At 45.0% G+C, this 16,998-nt stretch overlaps 2 protein-coding genes across 10 annotated transcripts in view; one reads left to right on the plus strand and one right to left on the minus strand.

Annotated features, from left to right (window-relative positions):
* Positions 1-16,102, plus strand: part of VSIR (V-set immunoregulatory receptor) — a 50,890-nt gene extending 34,788 nt beyond the window's left edge. For 3 of the 4 annotated variants that reach the window (XM_075130888.1, XM_048859461.2, XM_075130889.1), the window contains 3 exons: positions 1,602-1,629; positions 9,009-9,196; positions 10,372-16,102. In XM_075130888.1, coding sequence (XP_074986989.1) covers positions 1,602-1,629; positions 9,009-9,196; positions 10,372-10,409 — 254 coding nt within the window. In that variant the 3' untranslated portion in view covers positions 10,410-16,102. The remainder of the gene's footprint in view (positions 1-1,601; positions 1,630-9,008; positions 9,197-10,371) is intronic. The other variant, XM_048859462.2, reaches the window with a different exon arrangement.
* CDH23 (cadherin related 23) overlaps positions 1-16,998 on the minus strand; it is a 520,165-nt gene that overhangs the window by 88,729 nt on the left and 414,438 nt on the right. The gene's annotated exons all lie outside the window — the stretch shown is intronic.

Here is a 16,998-nt window from a genome sequence, read left to right on the forward strand (position 1 = left end):
ACTGGCAGCGTAGGCCAAGCCTCTGCTCTGTTGATGTTACTATGATCTGGAGACTAAACAGTAGTAATAGTGATGTCACTAGTCCTAATATTCCTCCTATTAATAGGGATGGTGCTGAAATAATTGATGTTGAAGTCAACTTTATTAACACTAATACTGACATTACTAAAATTGGGTCAATCCTGTAGTCCAAGCTCAGACAAAATTCCTGTTGATGCCATGAGCCTGTTGAGAGCATGGCCAAATTGTGAGACTCTCTCACCAATAAGCCCTAATGGAAGAATACTGTAAGATGCAAAAGCCTTGAAAAGATGGCTCTAATTGGTACAGTTGAATGCCAGTGCCGCTGAATCAGAATTTGCTTTGATTTAGTTTTCCTAAGGAAATCAGCAGCTGTGTTGTGTTTGCACGGAGCATGAACTGCGTACCCCCACCCTAAGAAATATGAGCCTACTACAGAAATCAAATCCAAAACAAAAAGCCAGAAAGCCCCCCCACTACCTAGAACGTCCACACAAGAATCATCAAGGGGGTCACTCTCCTTATCTGGATGCTTTCCATTAGGACAACCTTGTTACACTGCCCACAGAAAGTGCTGTGTTCAAAGGTTAACACCAAAGAAACTCAGCTGTTTATACCTGTCTGTGCCTGGATAGCAGAGAGTTCAAAGGGCACCAGCAAGCTTTGGAGAAAGGGTTCATGCATTATGAGCCCCTCTTCTCCTCTGGAGTCCGCATGTTCAAAACATGAATGAGATCAGAAGCAGAATGAGAGCTTGGCGAGCTCAGGCTGCTCCATAGCAACTATGTGTTGCTTTTACAAGTTGACAGGGTTCCTCCACCTCATGACAATGCAGAGTTGAAATCCAAGAGAGCTCTGCAAGTCAGAGTCAAGGTCCATTAGTAAAGCTGTAGAAGGATGCAGGAGGAGCTGCAGGTCAGTGTTGTGTCAGTGGGATAAAAAGGCTGGTGCTATGACTGCTTCCACTTTTATTCATCTTTAAAACATTTTAATGAAGAAGGAAATGAAAGAGGAAACAGGAAACAGCTCCTGGCACGCTCCAGAGCACTCGATTTGGTATCCATTTTCCAGATGAATTGGCAGTTTCCGTTCCCCTAGTCCAAACCACCAAATCACAGATTTATGAGAACAGTAAAAGTTGCGCAGGAAAACAAAAAACAAGCTAATTAGTGAAGAGGAAAGGAAAGGAACTTGAGAACTTAACCACTCATGTGCTGCACTTGGGAACACCTCATTTCTATTGTATTGCATTGCCTAGTGCTTCAGTTTCAGCAATGCATTCTGGTCACCATGGCTAGGGCTGGAATACGTCCCCACACATAATCCTTTCACTGCTGATGGAACGTGCCCATGTCCCAGCCTTTTGTGTGTAATATAGAATTGTATATCTGACACCTTACATGAGAGCCCTGGGCAACTGTCTCAGTTACAAAGCAGCAAGAGTGCTCACCTTTAGAAGGAAACTATGCAGACAGATTTCTGAATTTGCAGCGTTAACATTTTTGCCGTGAAATCTGACTGTAAATAGCAACAGTTGTTTTTTATTACTATAATAAAAGCATTTTTTTGTCTTTTTGCAGGTGCTCATGAACTTGTAAGAATGGAGAGGTGAGGAAATCTTAAGTCTTTCCATTTTTCACTAGCCTGTTCATGCTCCCTTCCCTCCTTGTGACCCTGGAAATGGCCTGCTTTACCTCTCCTTCCTCTGATAATGACCTAAACTCTAGGTTGGCAGATTGCCGGTGACACTGGGCTGTACTGACATCCTTAGCATAGTGGTAGGGATGATGGAGAATCCACATTTAGATAACTGCCCCACTACCACAAACTTCTCCTCCTTCTTCCCAAATGGAAACTACCTACTTCTTTTGTAACCCTGTCATGTGAGAGTCAGAATCTCCCTGCACTATGGAAGCTCCCAAATCCCCACTGCTAAGGCTTCAAGGTATGAGAATGAGATGTCAAGGACATGTGTGAGGCCTCCAGGCTCCAGTATGGTACAATGGCTTGGCTCCTGGACCAAACAAAAGGGAGAAAAGGAAGAGGACAGAGGAGGAGCCACAGAATGTGAACAGCATTAGAAGTAGTGCTGACTCTCGCAATTTCATCGAGTCTCTGATGATTTTGGGGTGTTGTTTTTTCTTTTTAAACAAGTCTGCCAACTGACTTATTTTCCCTTGCTCAAAATGGCCACCATTTCCTATTGCTGAAGCCAGCAAGATGGCCACCATTTCCCTCCTGTCTATCTGCATGTGGCAGCTAGGCTGCCCTTCATAACATTGGCTTCCACCTCCCATTTAGGCTGACCAGACAGCAAGTGTCACAAATTGGGACAGGAGGTCGTGGTGGTCGTGGTGGGGGGTAATAGGTGCCTATGTGAGAAAAAGACCCCAAAATTGGGACTGTCCCTATAAAAATCGGGACATCTTGTCACCCTACTCCCATTGTTTCTTCCAGTGAGACTGAACTTAAGCCATGCCCACAGGCAAAATGGCTACCACTCCCTAGTTCAGGGAGCTGGCCAGGACACAGGGAATATAAGGAGCAGAAAAGACCCTGTGAAAGGTGAATGGGGAAAGTGAGGAGGAGCAAGGTGCTGCGGGAGCAGTAAGCGGATTTAGGGGATGCAGGAGGATGCAAGGGGAAGGAGGGAAGCCTTGGAGGTGCAAAGGATAGTGATGGGCATGGGAATGGAGGGGATAGACTCGCAGCTCCCCAGCCTGGGGGCAGTGGTGGGGAAGAGGAGTCCCATCGAGCAGCCAGGGGAAGGCAGTGTTGCCAAGTCTTGTGGACTGATCTGGAGTCATAGGATTTTGGCACCTGCAGGAGGAGCTCTTGCAGTGACCCGAGAAGCCCCCCCGCCCCCCCAATCCTTCAATTTTCAGGGCTGGGCATGTGGGCAGAGCTCTGTGCAAGAGCCTCAGGACTGGGGACACAGATCTGCTCCACCACTGGGACCTGCCTTCAGGTATGGCCTTATAGCAGAGTGAGGGACCTGGGGCAGTGGGAGGCAGGGAAGTAGTGCTGCTGGAAACCAGGCAGAGGAGAAACCTAGGGGCAGGGGAGGAGAGTAGTCAGGTACTGCTGAGTCCCAGCTGGAGAAGTCTGGGGCAGCAGGAGTCAGGGAAGCATTGCTGCTGGATCAGCAATAGGAATTTGATAGCAGTTCCCCTGTCTTAGGGGTGAGGAGCGAGTGAGGGGAGTACATCTGAGCAATGGGGATAGGAGTCCATTTGTGTGTTCATCAAAGGTTGACTTTTCAACCTGAAATAACAACACACACACACACAGGCAGAGGAATTAAAAAGACAGACTATAAAATATTATTTGATTTTAAAAAAAATCATGGTTTTGGGTGCTCCGACTCGAGATTTTTTATTTCTTGTGTTTGGCAATACTGCATTAGGCTGTGGGAAGAAAGAAGGACAAGGACCTGGGGTCACAGTGACTAATCAGAGGCATTGTTGACAACAGATATCAATTGTGTCTTTCTCTTGATCTGTTAGTACAGACTAAGCCAAACTATATTCTTCACCTATTATAGAAAGTGTGGTTGACGTCTTGATCTACAAGAGGAGTAAATACAGTATCCACCCCCACTACCTTTTATTTTAATGCTTGCTTCCTGGCTTTTCATTTTGAACTCTGGTAGCGTGCGGACGGCATTCTCCATCCCCACTCTCCTACATGCATAACTCTCCCACTACCCCTCATCTGGCCCTGTGACAGATTTCCTACTTTTTCATTTTAAAAGTCTCATCAACTTAGGCCAGACAAGCCTTGACTAAAAGGCTAAACCTGTTGCCTGCCCTATTGAGCTGTTTCAAGCAGTAACTGAAACTGGCAGGATAAATCAGAAACTGAAATGAAAATGCAAATTAACCTTGGTTTTGTTTATTGACATTGATGGAACCTCAAAGGACATCTGGCCACTTTGGCCTTAAAATAAACAACACCTCTCATAGTGGAGGAAACATCAGGAAGAAACAGTTAAACAAAAATTAAACACATATGTAACCCACACACCTCCTGGGTGTGGTGTTCTGTCCTATCTAGTGGCACCAAGACAAGAGACAGAGAAAGAAAGAAAAAAGTCTGCTCTACAGCCTTGGCTAACAGCCAGTTGACTTTTAGCTCACATGGTAGGGGCTCATGCACTAAGCTCCAGAATTCCCAGGTTCGATCCTGCCCGCTGACAATCGGGATCTGTTGGCGTTATACTTAGTTGGCTTGTAATCCTCTGCAGCTGTCTTGATTGTTAATAAGTGCTGAAATCCAGTCAGCTGATCACAGCACAAGACACTCTAGGGAGCTACATGCTTTCTTTCTTCCAAAGGGATAGCATCTCATGCGGAAGGAACTGAAAAGCAGCTTAGGGTTGAGGTTGATATTGGGGGTACTTTTAGCAATCACAAGCGTGATGAAAAGAGATGCAAATTGGAACTGATGAAATGTGACATTCCATTTGGTCACTAACTGCAAGAGAGGGTTAAAATTACTATTTTCCTTCTTTACTGGTCTGCAAAAGAAAATTAATTTATTTACAAAATTTCTCCCCGTGTTTCAGTGCTTTATTACACTGTATTTGTAGGGGGCCCCCTGCCTCTCTCTTTCAGGTATTATAAACTCCCCTCATTTATAATACCAGTAATTGCAAGAACTGCTCAACTGCATTTCCTGGTTGTGGATGGTGTTCAGGTAGCTTGTGTTAGCACTTTATATTGCTAGAAAGAGGCACCTGAGCACTTATAAATATATTATACCTGATCTAGGGCCAACTAGAGCTTCGTGATTGTGATTATGCTGCATGCTATGGTCATTTGGAACTTTTCATTATCAGTGGAATTAGAATTCATATCCTGGTGCTCCAAAGACTCAGGGTCCCACAACTTGAGCTAAAGAAAAATCTCCTTTACCTGTCAGCAGTGTTGGGTCCATGACACACACAAAATAGTGTTTAAATTCCAGCCAGCCGGGGTAGGGTATCTCAAGATGTGCCTACACCGTAGCACTGCCTGCTAACTAGTGTGGCGCTATAGGCACTCCCTGCCTCAGTTTCCCTTCTCTAAAGGTCACAATTCCACACAGTCCAAAAAAGGGTAAGACAACATTCTCCTGCTGGGGTTCTACTTTATTAAATACAAATAAACTTGAAATAAAGTCTTTCCCATTGGTCTCGGGGCATGCTCAGCCTGTATCTCTGGAAGATCCTCTCCCTTAGGAGAGTTTCTTTCTCTATAGGCACCAGCAAACAGGGGGTCAGCAACCCTGTGACATACCTTCCCCCCAGCAAAGCCAACCTATACCGAAATGTAGGCTCAACAGTGGCTAATGTTTTGTCATGTTCTCAAGCCAGGGGAAACTTCCTGTTTAGGAGCAACTAGGAAACCTATTAAATCCTTGACAATATTTTTGTCCTCCTCTGTAAAATATGACATGATCAGGACTTGGGTCCCACTATGTTGTAAGCACCTCATGCGGTGATCATATTCCTTCACAGTTCTCGGCATGTCATAGTTCACCACATGCTGTACCCCCTGAAAACCTAGTTCCCCAGCTACTTCTGGTATGGTCAACACCATGAAGCTTTCACCACAGTTGAACTGACTTAAGGCTACTACTTGGTCTCTGGTCTACTACTAAGGAGCCTCCCTGGATACAAACACAAGCATCGGGATTAAAAATAGCCCTATCCAAGCCCGTCTTCCTTTCAGGGCTTCCAGCTTCTAAGGACTGGACCCTTTTTCCTACCATTCTTAACAATCCACTCAGCAGCACGCATTTCTGATATTCCTGGACTTACAGTACCTTTTGAATGATGTTCTGAACCCTAGCACTATCTGGGTCTCCCTTTTTTCTTGGGGTGGACTCTTTTTTTTTTAAGCAGAGGTTTGGCTGGGAGTTGGCCTTGCAGCTTCGTCATGCCATGACAGGGCAGTTCTTAGCTTCAGAAGGCTGCTGTACCTACTTGCTCAATACATTTTCCTGTAGTAGTGGCCTCGCGCCACAGGATTCCAGCTCTTTATCCTTAGTCAAGTTGGAGCTCAACCCCAGCTGGATCTTAAGCAGGTTCTGGAGCTTAGTCAACTGCCTCTGCAGCAGCAAACACTGCTGCTCGGTAGTCTTGTTTTCAACTTTGAGGCAGATCAGCTGCTGCTGCTCCCGCTTCACAGCTTGCACTATGATCCTTCCCCCCGAGGAGCACATCTGTTCCAGTGCCTCGCATTATTCAGCCATCTGCGCCTGCAGTTCGAGGATTCCTATCAGCAGTAGCAACCTTCTCCTCCAGCTCACTCCAGTCCTTTACTAGAGAGGTCTGCTGTGTAGCTGAGAGGGCAACTGGCATTACTGAAGCTTCTATTGTGTTTTGGATCTCAGGGTTTGTGCCACAGAACACCCAATCCATTGTCAAACAGTTGACTTCTCCTCTTGGAAGGTCTTTCTGGAGGCCCTGCTTCTCAGTCAGGCCCTTTGTATCAACACAAGTCTCCCTAGAATTGATTTCTGAGCTCTGCGTCCTATTGCATGTCTCTATATGGGCTTCAGCACCCTGGTCCTGCACTCCTACACAATCCCCAGCCAGTTTTCCTTGCAAACCAGCTGCCAGGGTGTGTAAGGCTACTTCCTCAATGGCCAGTTCCTGGAGCTCACTAGTCAGTCTCCAGCTCATTTTCCATCTTAGTAACCTGCTGCTCCAAGGTATGCTTGCCATTCTCTAGCTCCAGCTTCTGTTTCAAGTGTTCGCCCATTGCTCTGCTCAAAGAGAGGGTCGGTCTCACCTGTTCCTGTATTTCTATTTCAATATGTTTTCCACTTGTCTCTGTAGTACATAGAGCATTCCTTCTCCAAAACAAGCAGATCTTCCAACTCCTGTTGGTCTGTCTTTTAGGTTGAAGACCTCTTTTTCAAGGTTTTGATTTAGCTCGGCACCTTCACATATCTTCTCATCCTCCATCTGTTCCACCTGGGTATGGAGACTCAGTTTCTGGTGTTTGGCTTCCTGCAGTAACTCCTGCATTATACATAGTTGAGCTCCCAGGTCTGCCAGTTTATCCTCTGGCTTAAATTACTTGCTCTCCAGTGGGTTTGGCTGTCCAGAGTCACTTTTCAAGATGACTTAGAACTCTGTCACTTCCTTCCGCGAGTGCCAAGTGTTTCCTTTGCCAGGGAGAGGAATATTCTCTCACTGGTCAGCCGTACCCATTTGCTCTGCTATGGTTGCTTTGCCCTTTCAAGCTCTGCTTCTATTGGCCTGGTTTGTTTCTACTGTATGATCAACCCCATCTGTAGCTTGAGAGTGTTTCCCACCTCATTTCTTGAATTTGGGCCTCCTAACTCTTTGTACAGCCATCCAATTCCTGGTAGAAATCTACCAGCTGGACCTGTAGTTTATTGAATTGTTTAACGGTAACATCATGGCTCTTGTGCCTCCATTTCCCTGGCCTTCCCGATCATTTGAGTCAAATTCCATATTTTTTCCGGCCTGCTCAACCCCAGAATCCTGTCATCCTTTAGGGCAGCTGGTGGACCCCCCCCTTGATTGGATCTCCTTCTGCTTCCTGCGTCTGCCCTGGTTCTTTTATTCAAGTTCCTCAAGCTCTAATACTCTGGGGCTAAGAGTCATGTAAGGGTATCTCCCCTAACTAATGGGTAATGGTGAAACCCACAGCCTCCCACCTTTAATTTTACATCCATTTGCCTATTTTTATAGGTTCTTGCTTCCTCAGAATTATAGTCCATCTACCCAAAGTAGACATTTTTAGCAGGGCAACACCATTCTCTGTGCCTGTTCTCCTCACAGCCAAAACAGACTGACCCTGAGGCATTACTCTTCCTTGCCCCAACTGGGTCCCCACAGTCCTTTGTTCAGATGCCACAATAGTCCTGGTCCCAGCAGTTCCTGTCAGGGTATCTTTGATAGCCTGGCTCTCCCTGGTTCCTCTGGTGCTCAGAGCAACCACGCCAGCCTTATAATCATTGTTCATAGAGGAGAAAACTCATCCTGCATGCCCCACTTCTTCACAGTCAAAACATATAGCTGGTCGAGCCTGTGCCTCCATCCCTTTTGGTGTTTAGGATGATTGACTCTTTCCCATCATGGAACCTCCTTGACAGGCCTCTGCAGTTGCTTGGGCACTCCCAAAAACTGGATCTGGAACTCCCACAGCTGTGGCAGCCCCTCTATATGCTGACATGGTAGGATCACAATCTCACAGCCAAGGCAGGTGTTTACACCGTGCTGCTCCGTCATCCCTCATTGATGGGGGGGAGGGGGATGTCTCGGAATCCCACTCTGGCGCCTATTGTTGTAGGGCCTGCCCTGTAGCACCCCCTGCTGACCCAGTGCTGCAAGTACTCATTGCATCAGTCCTGGCCCCTTGTCTCTCTCTTTGGGCTCAGGGGTGTGTACACAGCCCTCCTCCTTGGGACTTGTGGTCTCTGGAAGCTCCTGTCCATTCGGAGAATTTCTCTAAAAGCACCTCACTGGAACTGAGCCCTGATAGCCTTTTATCAGGCCCAGGTGCTCATTATTCAATTAAATTCCTATATGGACTTGTTTCCTTTAAATTTGATTATCATGGTAACCTGGACCCAGATTCCCCTTAAAGGGGCCAGTGATCCCATGACAAGGGTTACACCACTTCTCATTACAATGTTTTTATTGAGATCCTGCCTCCTTCAGAATCCATGTTTTCCACCAGCAAGATCCCATGCCTGTGCTTGTATCACATCAGAGTTGTTTGCTGTACAAAACAATGGTGGTATTACAGGGGAAAGACCAGGTGCTAGGAAACAAACCCTAGAAAAAAACGATAAAGGACAAACACAGGAGAGACCCACCAGCTTAAGTCAGATACATAGGAACTTCCACACTAAGAACAATAAGTGCTACTGTTAGAATGGAAGAAAGTCTATAATTCTGGAGTTCTCCATGGGTGAGAGAGAAAGAGGGAGAGCGAGGACTGACACTGTATTTTCTCCTGCAGTAATGCTCAAGGCATTGAAAACCCTGTCTTTGAGGCTGTTTCATCCACAAATACAGAGTCCAGGCCCACGCCGCAGATGACATACATTGCCAGCCGCCAGCAGTCAGAATCAGGCCGGCACCTTCTCTCAGAACCAAACACTCCGCTGTCTCCTCCAGGCACAGGGGATTGTTTCTTCCCAACACTGGGTAAGTGTCCATTTTACAAAATGATTTCCTTGGTTAACCCGGGCTAAAGCTGTCGTGACAGAGGCACCAAGCAGCCAGCCCTTGAAGAGGGACATTAGAAAGGAAAAAGAGGCAGAAAGGGAGGGGAGTGATCCCCTGTTAAATATTCAGTTTGAATCTAACCTCTCTCTTAACATGAAATGTACACTCTTGTGACTTTGGGGAGGGGAAAAAACACTGCATCTCTGCCGTAGTGTCTCATTTTATACCTACTGCGCCTAATTTTGGTCTCAGTTACACAAGCATAGACCTGGAGTGATTCCACTTAATCCAATGAAGTTATTCCAGGTTTACGCTGCTGTCAATGAAACCTGAATTTGGCCCACTGACCTTTACTCATAGTTATTTGGTGTCTCAAGAGAAATTCTGATACAAACCAAAAAATAATAAATCTTTGGCTTGGAGGTAGACAGGGAAACTTGACAAGATCTCAGGTTTTTGGGGAAAGAAACACAGCTGTGGCACAATTGGCTCTTTTTGTTTGTCCTGCAGCATGGGGTAATGATGAGGTTTGCTCTTCTTTCATACAGGGGGTTCTCACCAGCCAGTGAGTCTCTGCAGTGCTCGAGTTCCAGGTGTGGACTAGCAATGTTAAACTGGTGGACATACTCATCAGTCCATTATCCCTGCCCCCAGAGTATCCCCATATTAATCTCCCAGAGCCAGCCTGACATTTCACACCCCGTTACTACTAACATAGTAGATGCTGTTACACATAGGGAAAGCTAACTCAACTCAATACCTGCTAGAGAAAAAAAAAATCCTGCCAGTTTCCCTAAGAAATGTTGCCTCTAGGAGATTTTAAATTGTGAGCCATGGAACATTAGGGACTGACTCAAAGCCCAGTGAAGTCAATGGAAGTCTTTCCATTAACTCCAACAATGTGCTTTGGGTCAGGTCTTTAGTTCCCTTTCCCTGCCACCTTTGCACCTGGTGACATTTGGCTGAATCATTCTGCTAAAGGTGCCTGCAAACGGCAATGTATACCCCCAGCAACTTGGATCTTGTAGAGAATTGTCTATAATGGGGGAAGAATTTTCTGTTAAGCACATAAAACCACACCTACAGAAGTGCCCAGTGAGCTCCACATCCATAAATAACCTCCAAAAATTAACAGACTTGTCTCTCCTTTTCAGAGCCTGTTCCTGATTCTCCAAATTCCATGAAAGTATAAAATTACTGAAGAACAACAACTTTCACTGAATTTGTTGTCAGCAATATGGAAGAAGCTTTGGCTATTGCTGAAGCAAAGGCTTTAAAGGCAAGGCCACTTTTGAGGGGGAAAAATGACAGACACTTTCTCTAGCATTCAGTGCTTCCCCTGGCACCTCAAATTCATCGCTGCGCTCATCTTCCTTAGAAAGGTTTCAGAGTAGCAGCCGTGTTAGTCTGTATTCGCAAAAAGAATAGGAGTACTTGTGGCACCTTAGAGACTAACAAATTTATTTGAGCATAAGTCTCTCGTTGGAGTCTGTTTTTGAAGTTTTTTTTGTTGAAGAATTGCAACTTTTACGTCTGTAATCGAGTGACCAAAGAGATTGAAGTGTTCTCCAACTGGTTTTTGAATGTTATAATTCTTGATGTCTGATTTGTGTCCATTTATTCTTTTATGTAGAGACTGTCCAGTTTGACCAATGTACATGGTAGAGGGGCACTGCTGGCACATGATGGTATATATCACATTGGTAGATGTGCAGGTGAACGAGCCTCTGATAGTGTGGCTGATGTGATTAGGCCCTACGATGGTGTCCCCTGAATAGATATGTGGACACCGTTGGCAATGGGCTTTGTTGCAAGGATAGGTTCCTGGGTTAGTGGTTCTGTTGTGTGGTGTGTGGTTTCTGGTGAGTATTTGCTTCAGGTTGGGGGGCTGTCTGTAAGCAAGGACTGGCCTGTCTCCCAAGATCTGTGAGAGTGATGGGTCGTCCTTCAGGATAGGTTGTAGAACCTTGATGATGCGTTGGTTTTAGTTGGGGGCTGAAGGTGATGGCTGGTGGCGTTCTGTTATTTTCTTTGTTGGGCCTGTCCTGTAGTAGGTGACTTCTGGGTACTCCTCTGGCCCTGTCAATCTGTTTCTTCACTTCAGCAGGTGGGTATTGTAGTTGTAAGAATGCTTGATAGAGATCTTGTAGGTGTTTGTCTCTGTCTGAGGGGTTGGAGCAAATGCGGTTGTATCGTAGAGCTTGGCTGTACACAATGGATCGTGTGGTGTGGTCTGGATGAAAGCTGGAGGCATGTAGGTAGGAATAGCAGTCAGTAGGTTTCCGGTATAGGGTGGTGTTTATGTGACCATCGCTTATTAGCACCATAGCGTCCAGGAGGTGGATCTTTTGTGTGGACTGGTCCAGGCTGAGGTTGATGGTGGGATGGAAACTTCAAAAACAGAATTCAACAAGAGACTGCTGAATTGGAATTAATTTGCAAACTGGATATAATTAACTTAGGCTTGAATAGAAACTGGGAGTGGATGGGTCATTACACAAAGTAAAACTATTTCCCCCCCCCCCCCCCCCCCGATCCACCACTGTTTCTCAGACGTTCTTGTCAACTGCTGGAAATGGCCCACCTTGATTATCACTACAAAAGGTTTTTTTCCTCCTGCTCTCCTGCTGGTAATAGCTCACCTTAAGTGATCACTCTCTTATTACCGTGTGTATGATAACACCCATTGTTTCATGTTCTCTATGTATATAAATCTCCCTACTGTATTTTCCACTGAATGCATCCGATGAAGTGAGCTGTAGCTCATGAAAGCTTATGCTCAAATAAATTTGTTAGTCTCTAAGGTGCCACAAGTACTCCTTTTCTTCTTCCTTAGAAAGTTCCTTAAGAAAAAAAACAAGAAAGAAAGAAAAAAAGATCACCACAACTATTGAAACTCTTGCTGTTTTTTCTTCACTGCACAAAGAAGCTTACAATTTAATGACCAATACATTGCTAAACTCACTGTTGGTGTGCAGTTCCCCACACCATGCTTACTTACAACACTGGCACCTAGAGCAGAAATAAGAAGATGACTTATTAAACTGGAGGGAGAGGCTGAACAAAAAAAGAAGCCTTACAAACTGAACTGGAGTGTGAGAACCACTCTCCACATTCTAGATGCCCCACCCCAATGGAAATTTCTGAAGAGGAAAACAAGTCCTTCTTCAATGGGTTTAGATTTTTGCTACCTACTTCCTTAGAGATGTATGTGTGTGTGTGTGATGCCATTGCATGTGATGCCATTGCATAGAAACTGTATGGTGTGTTTATAACTTGTGTCCCTGTCTGAAACGATGTATGACAGGAAGATTTGTAAGAAAAATGATATCAGCTGCCAGCTACAATATCTAAAGGATAAGAAGTCATTCAGAAATAAAAGACTGGTTTAAGTCATGGAGTTTGGATCTGGATTCAAATCGAGATCCAAACTGTTCAAAAGTTCAGGAGTGCGTGGGGAATTACTGCTCTGATTCAATCCTATTGTAGAGATGGACCTGAGCTGTGGAGTTTGGACCTAGATTCAGATTCCAACTTGCCTGAAGTACAAGTGGGTAGGAATCTGGTTTTCCAGTCTGAGCCCATCTCTATTAGAAATGTGGCAAACATCTCACAGACAGCCTGAGTCAGAGAGAGACCAACCACACCAGTAAACATTTCAAGTGGTTTAACTTATTAGCATGGTTTAATCTGTGTTATGTTCCTCTGTTTTCATCTGGGACTATGTGAGTGACCACACCAAATACCCATAGGCAGAGTACCTCAGAAACTCTGCAAGCATTAAGTGTTTCGGAATTGTCTCCTGTGGGATTGCTAGGAGAACTAATACACACTGTTCGATAATAGACTCCAGTTAGAGGCGCACACATGAGAACCAGCTTGAATTAAAGTAATGTGTGTTCAGCAGAGGTCTCATGGAAGGGGTCAGATGACTACTGGCAGGTCATAAAATCATTTTAAAAGCTGCAGTCATGATCGTGGTGATAACCATTTTCAGATTTGTTACTCTGAGTTCCTTAACATGGCTGAAAAAGGTGCAATGTGGAAAGGGCTAAGGAGATTTGAGAAACAGAGAGAACACTATGGAGAAAACGGTTTTTGTCCAAGGGTCACCTGCCCTGTTTGGCGTAGATGTACAATAGGAATGCATGAGTCTCAACGAAACCATAACATAACCTTTCTGTAAATGACCCAGCTTTGTGAGAGTTTCAGGCGTGGTATAGACTGGTCATGGAAAAAAATATACACTGCCAAGCATGAATGAAGACCTGAGTTTGAGTGCTGGGCCATGATGGCTCACAGATAAGGGACAGATCCTGATCCAATCCTCTCCCATCGTCCCTCTAATATTCCCTCAGATGGGACGGCATGTGAGTTATTCTATCACATGTTAATGATGCCAGCTTGGAACTATGCAACCAAAGAGTCACACCATCAGTAGATTGAGGCAGCAGGGGAGGGGTGGGCAGAAGGGAACGGAAAAGGGTCTCGTCCTACTGTGGGAATCACACCAACACTTTTTCAGTGTAGCCAAGAACTTTTGATGCTTTCATTCTGAGGCCAGTTTTTAAGCTGGATTAGAACCCATCCATCTCTATTAGAGAGTCATTCCAGCTGGCAGCTTCAGTCTCAGCCTGGGAGCAGAATATTTCATTTTCCTACTTTTTAAAAAAAATCATAGGCATTGATGAAAAATAATCAAGATTTTGATGCTTTAAAAAACACCCCCCAGCTGTAACATAAAGACATTAAAAAAAAAAAAAAGAACCCTTTCCAGGTGATAGGTCTCATGGCAAAGGATGATGGGAGGCGAAAAGGGGCCCATTTGGTACTTTGTAAAGTTTAGAAACTTCTTTCAACTGTGGAGAAAGACATGCAGCTTGGATCTGAGCTGCCCCCTATACCTTTCATACTATGAGGAAAGTGGAAAAGTAGAGTGGGAACCATCTCTAAAAAGCATATTTTACATTTTGTTGCCAAGAGATTCCCCTCAGCAGGTTTCCTCAGTGTTCCCCAGTCCAGAGGAATGCCAGTGAGTCTCCATCTCCCACCTAGATGCTATCCTCCCTACCACCTAGCACAGAGAAGCACGTCACAGGAGGGAAACTTTCTAGGAGTCTCTGCTCCCTGACACCCTCAGGTGCCATCTATAGGCTGGGCTGAAGATGACCAGAGGGAAAACTGAGTTCCAGTAAGATCATAACATGTAACTTACACAAACCACCACCAAAATACAGAACACAAATAGTGTTCATGAAATGATTCCAAAATCAGCAACATGACTCCCACAGTGTCTGATGTCATGCCCAGCTGACTGCCATGTCAGAGTCGCACAGCTACGGCTTACCAGCAGACGTTAAAAATAAAAAAAATCTAAAAAGTCAGAGAGGAGAATATGCTCCTGGGTAGATTTCCAGCCTACTGACAAGTCTGGAAAAGTTTAGGCCTGAAAGCTACTTGTTGTGATGATTGTGTCATTATTGTGACTCATTGGTTGTCATCATGTGTGGGCTGGCTTCAGGCCATTAGGAATCCAGCTACTGTGCCAGCTGTGTTTTATCTCACCTTATGTTAGATAACCATCCTGAGATGATCCCGACTAGCACCCCGTGTAACTGACTATCTTATCTATGCAGCCATCACAGCCCGGCAGTCATCATAACAACCTGGGATGAGCAAAACGACTCTTCAACACTCCAAACAGATGACAGGATAAAATCTTGCGGCAGAAACTGCTACCTAAGGGTTTGATTAATTTCAGGAAAAAAAATCTCAGATTATTTAAATAGACTGAAACTATAAGGCCTGTTACTAGTACATCATGGTACACCACAGCAGAAAGATGCTCCTGAACCACATTGTCTGTCTGTGTCCATCTGAGAAGCTGCAGCCTTTCAGAACTTCCACAGTCCTTCTCTTTGTTAACAGGGTGATACTTGATGGTACATGGCTAGGGGCAAAATCTGCTAATTCCTTTAGTGGGCTCGTTTTAGAGGTACCTCATGTAAAGATGCCCATTGAGAAAACCTGAAAATCTGTGTGAAAGCTGAAATCTTCTATTGATTAGCAAAATTCTCTGCATGATCATCACCAGTCTTGTGGATCCCACAGCATGGGGACATCAGCATGACAAGTGTTTAAATATCTGATTCGGGGATCTATTTGTTTAATGGGTCCATTCCTGTGTCAGCTGTTAACTGCTTCCCTGCTGAGCAGTGCACTGGATAATTCTGAGAAACAAGCCCTTGCATGGCTAGAGATTTAAAAAAAAAGCAAATGAGAAGCTTTGGGAGCATGGAGGCCTTGCACAAACCAGCTGCCACTGGTCCCAAAAGTTACAAAATAACCTCCTGGTTGCAGAAGGTATCCAGCTGTGTGCTTCCACCCACTGACTTGCTCCCACTCAAGTTTCTGTTCAAAGGCTTCACTAGCTATCTAAATTCCCAACTCTCCTCCCTGAGCACGTGGGAAGCATGCAAAGGCATGATAATGTCTCTGCCTTCAAAAGGAAGACATGAACCTGATGGAACAATGCACGACTAAAGAACTATGTATCAGATCTGGAAAAGTGGCTCTCGATACTGCTTTTTAGTTTTAATGTTGATATTCTATTTTAAAAAAACAAACAAAAAACCCCCCAACCATCTTCTCTCCATGGCCAGCATAAAATGCTCACATTGTGTGTCTCCTGAGACCACTGACAGCAGGGTGGCATGTTTAGAGATTGAAGGGGGGTGAAGCGAGTAAAACTAAGGGAATGGTATAGGAGATAATCAACTGCTTTGGACTATTTGTACATTTTGATTGCTGTGACATTTTCTCCAGATTTGTATGCATTTGTTTATAAAAATACTGATTGATGATACAATAAAGATTTATTGGAAATATTATTCTCTTATGTAACAGAAAGGAATCCACAAACAATAGCTCAAAATCTAGCCAGCTACAGGGAAGAAGGGGCTAATGACATCAAATATCAGTGGCTATGAAGATAATGGCAAGGTTATTAACAGCACTAGGATGATGCTATGTAAGCTGGGCAAGCAGAAGGAAGAATGGAGTGGGGAACCGCGAAGAGACAAGCTCCAAGTTGCCAGGGCACAGTGGCCTGCATGGCAAAACCAAAATTCTTTTGCTGGAATAGTTTTTCTTTATCATCTTAGAACATTTCCAGAAATGACAAATCTTTAGCCAGAACTGTTTTAGACTGTCCCCCACTTTCTGAATCTGTATGGGGTTCTGTTGCAGACTTGTGCTGGGGTGCTACAAACCATGTTATAACCAGGACAGCAGAGTAAGTGGAATAATCTCCTCTAATGGAACCACCCCTTTCCAAACCACACCTCAACTGACATCTGTTTTAACTTAAACATCCACTGCCCTGATTCTGCAACTACCGTGCTAAGAGTGTAGGGAGGAGAGCGGAAGAGAAGTGCTGCCATACTTCCTTTATTCTGTTTCCTCTTTTGTCTTTGAACATGTTTTTGCATTGTGGTTTTCCTGTTTTCAGCCTGCTAAGTCTTCTTTGTAGCCCTGACTAGTCTCCAGCCATTTTCCTTTCTGCGATCACTCAGACGAGGAGTGGAGACTTCAGAAAGGTGGCACCGACAGTATCCCCTTCTCTCTGTTGCACAGGGACATGGCCTCAGGACTGGCCTTATGGGTGGGCAACCATCCAGGGGGGCGCCATCCGAGTGCCACAAAATGGTGGGCTTGGGCTGCTGGAGCAGGGGTGAGTGCGGGTGAGCCCGGGGCTGGAGCTCCTGGCCAGTGGGAAGAGG

The sequence above is a fragment of the Caretta caretta genome, chromosome 7 (genome assembly GCF_965140235.1).
Source record: "Caretta caretta isolate rCarCar2 chromosome 7, rCarCar1.hap1, whole genome shotgun sequence".
NCBI lineage: Eukaryota > Metazoa > Chordata > Testudines > Cheloniidae > Caretta > Caretta caretta.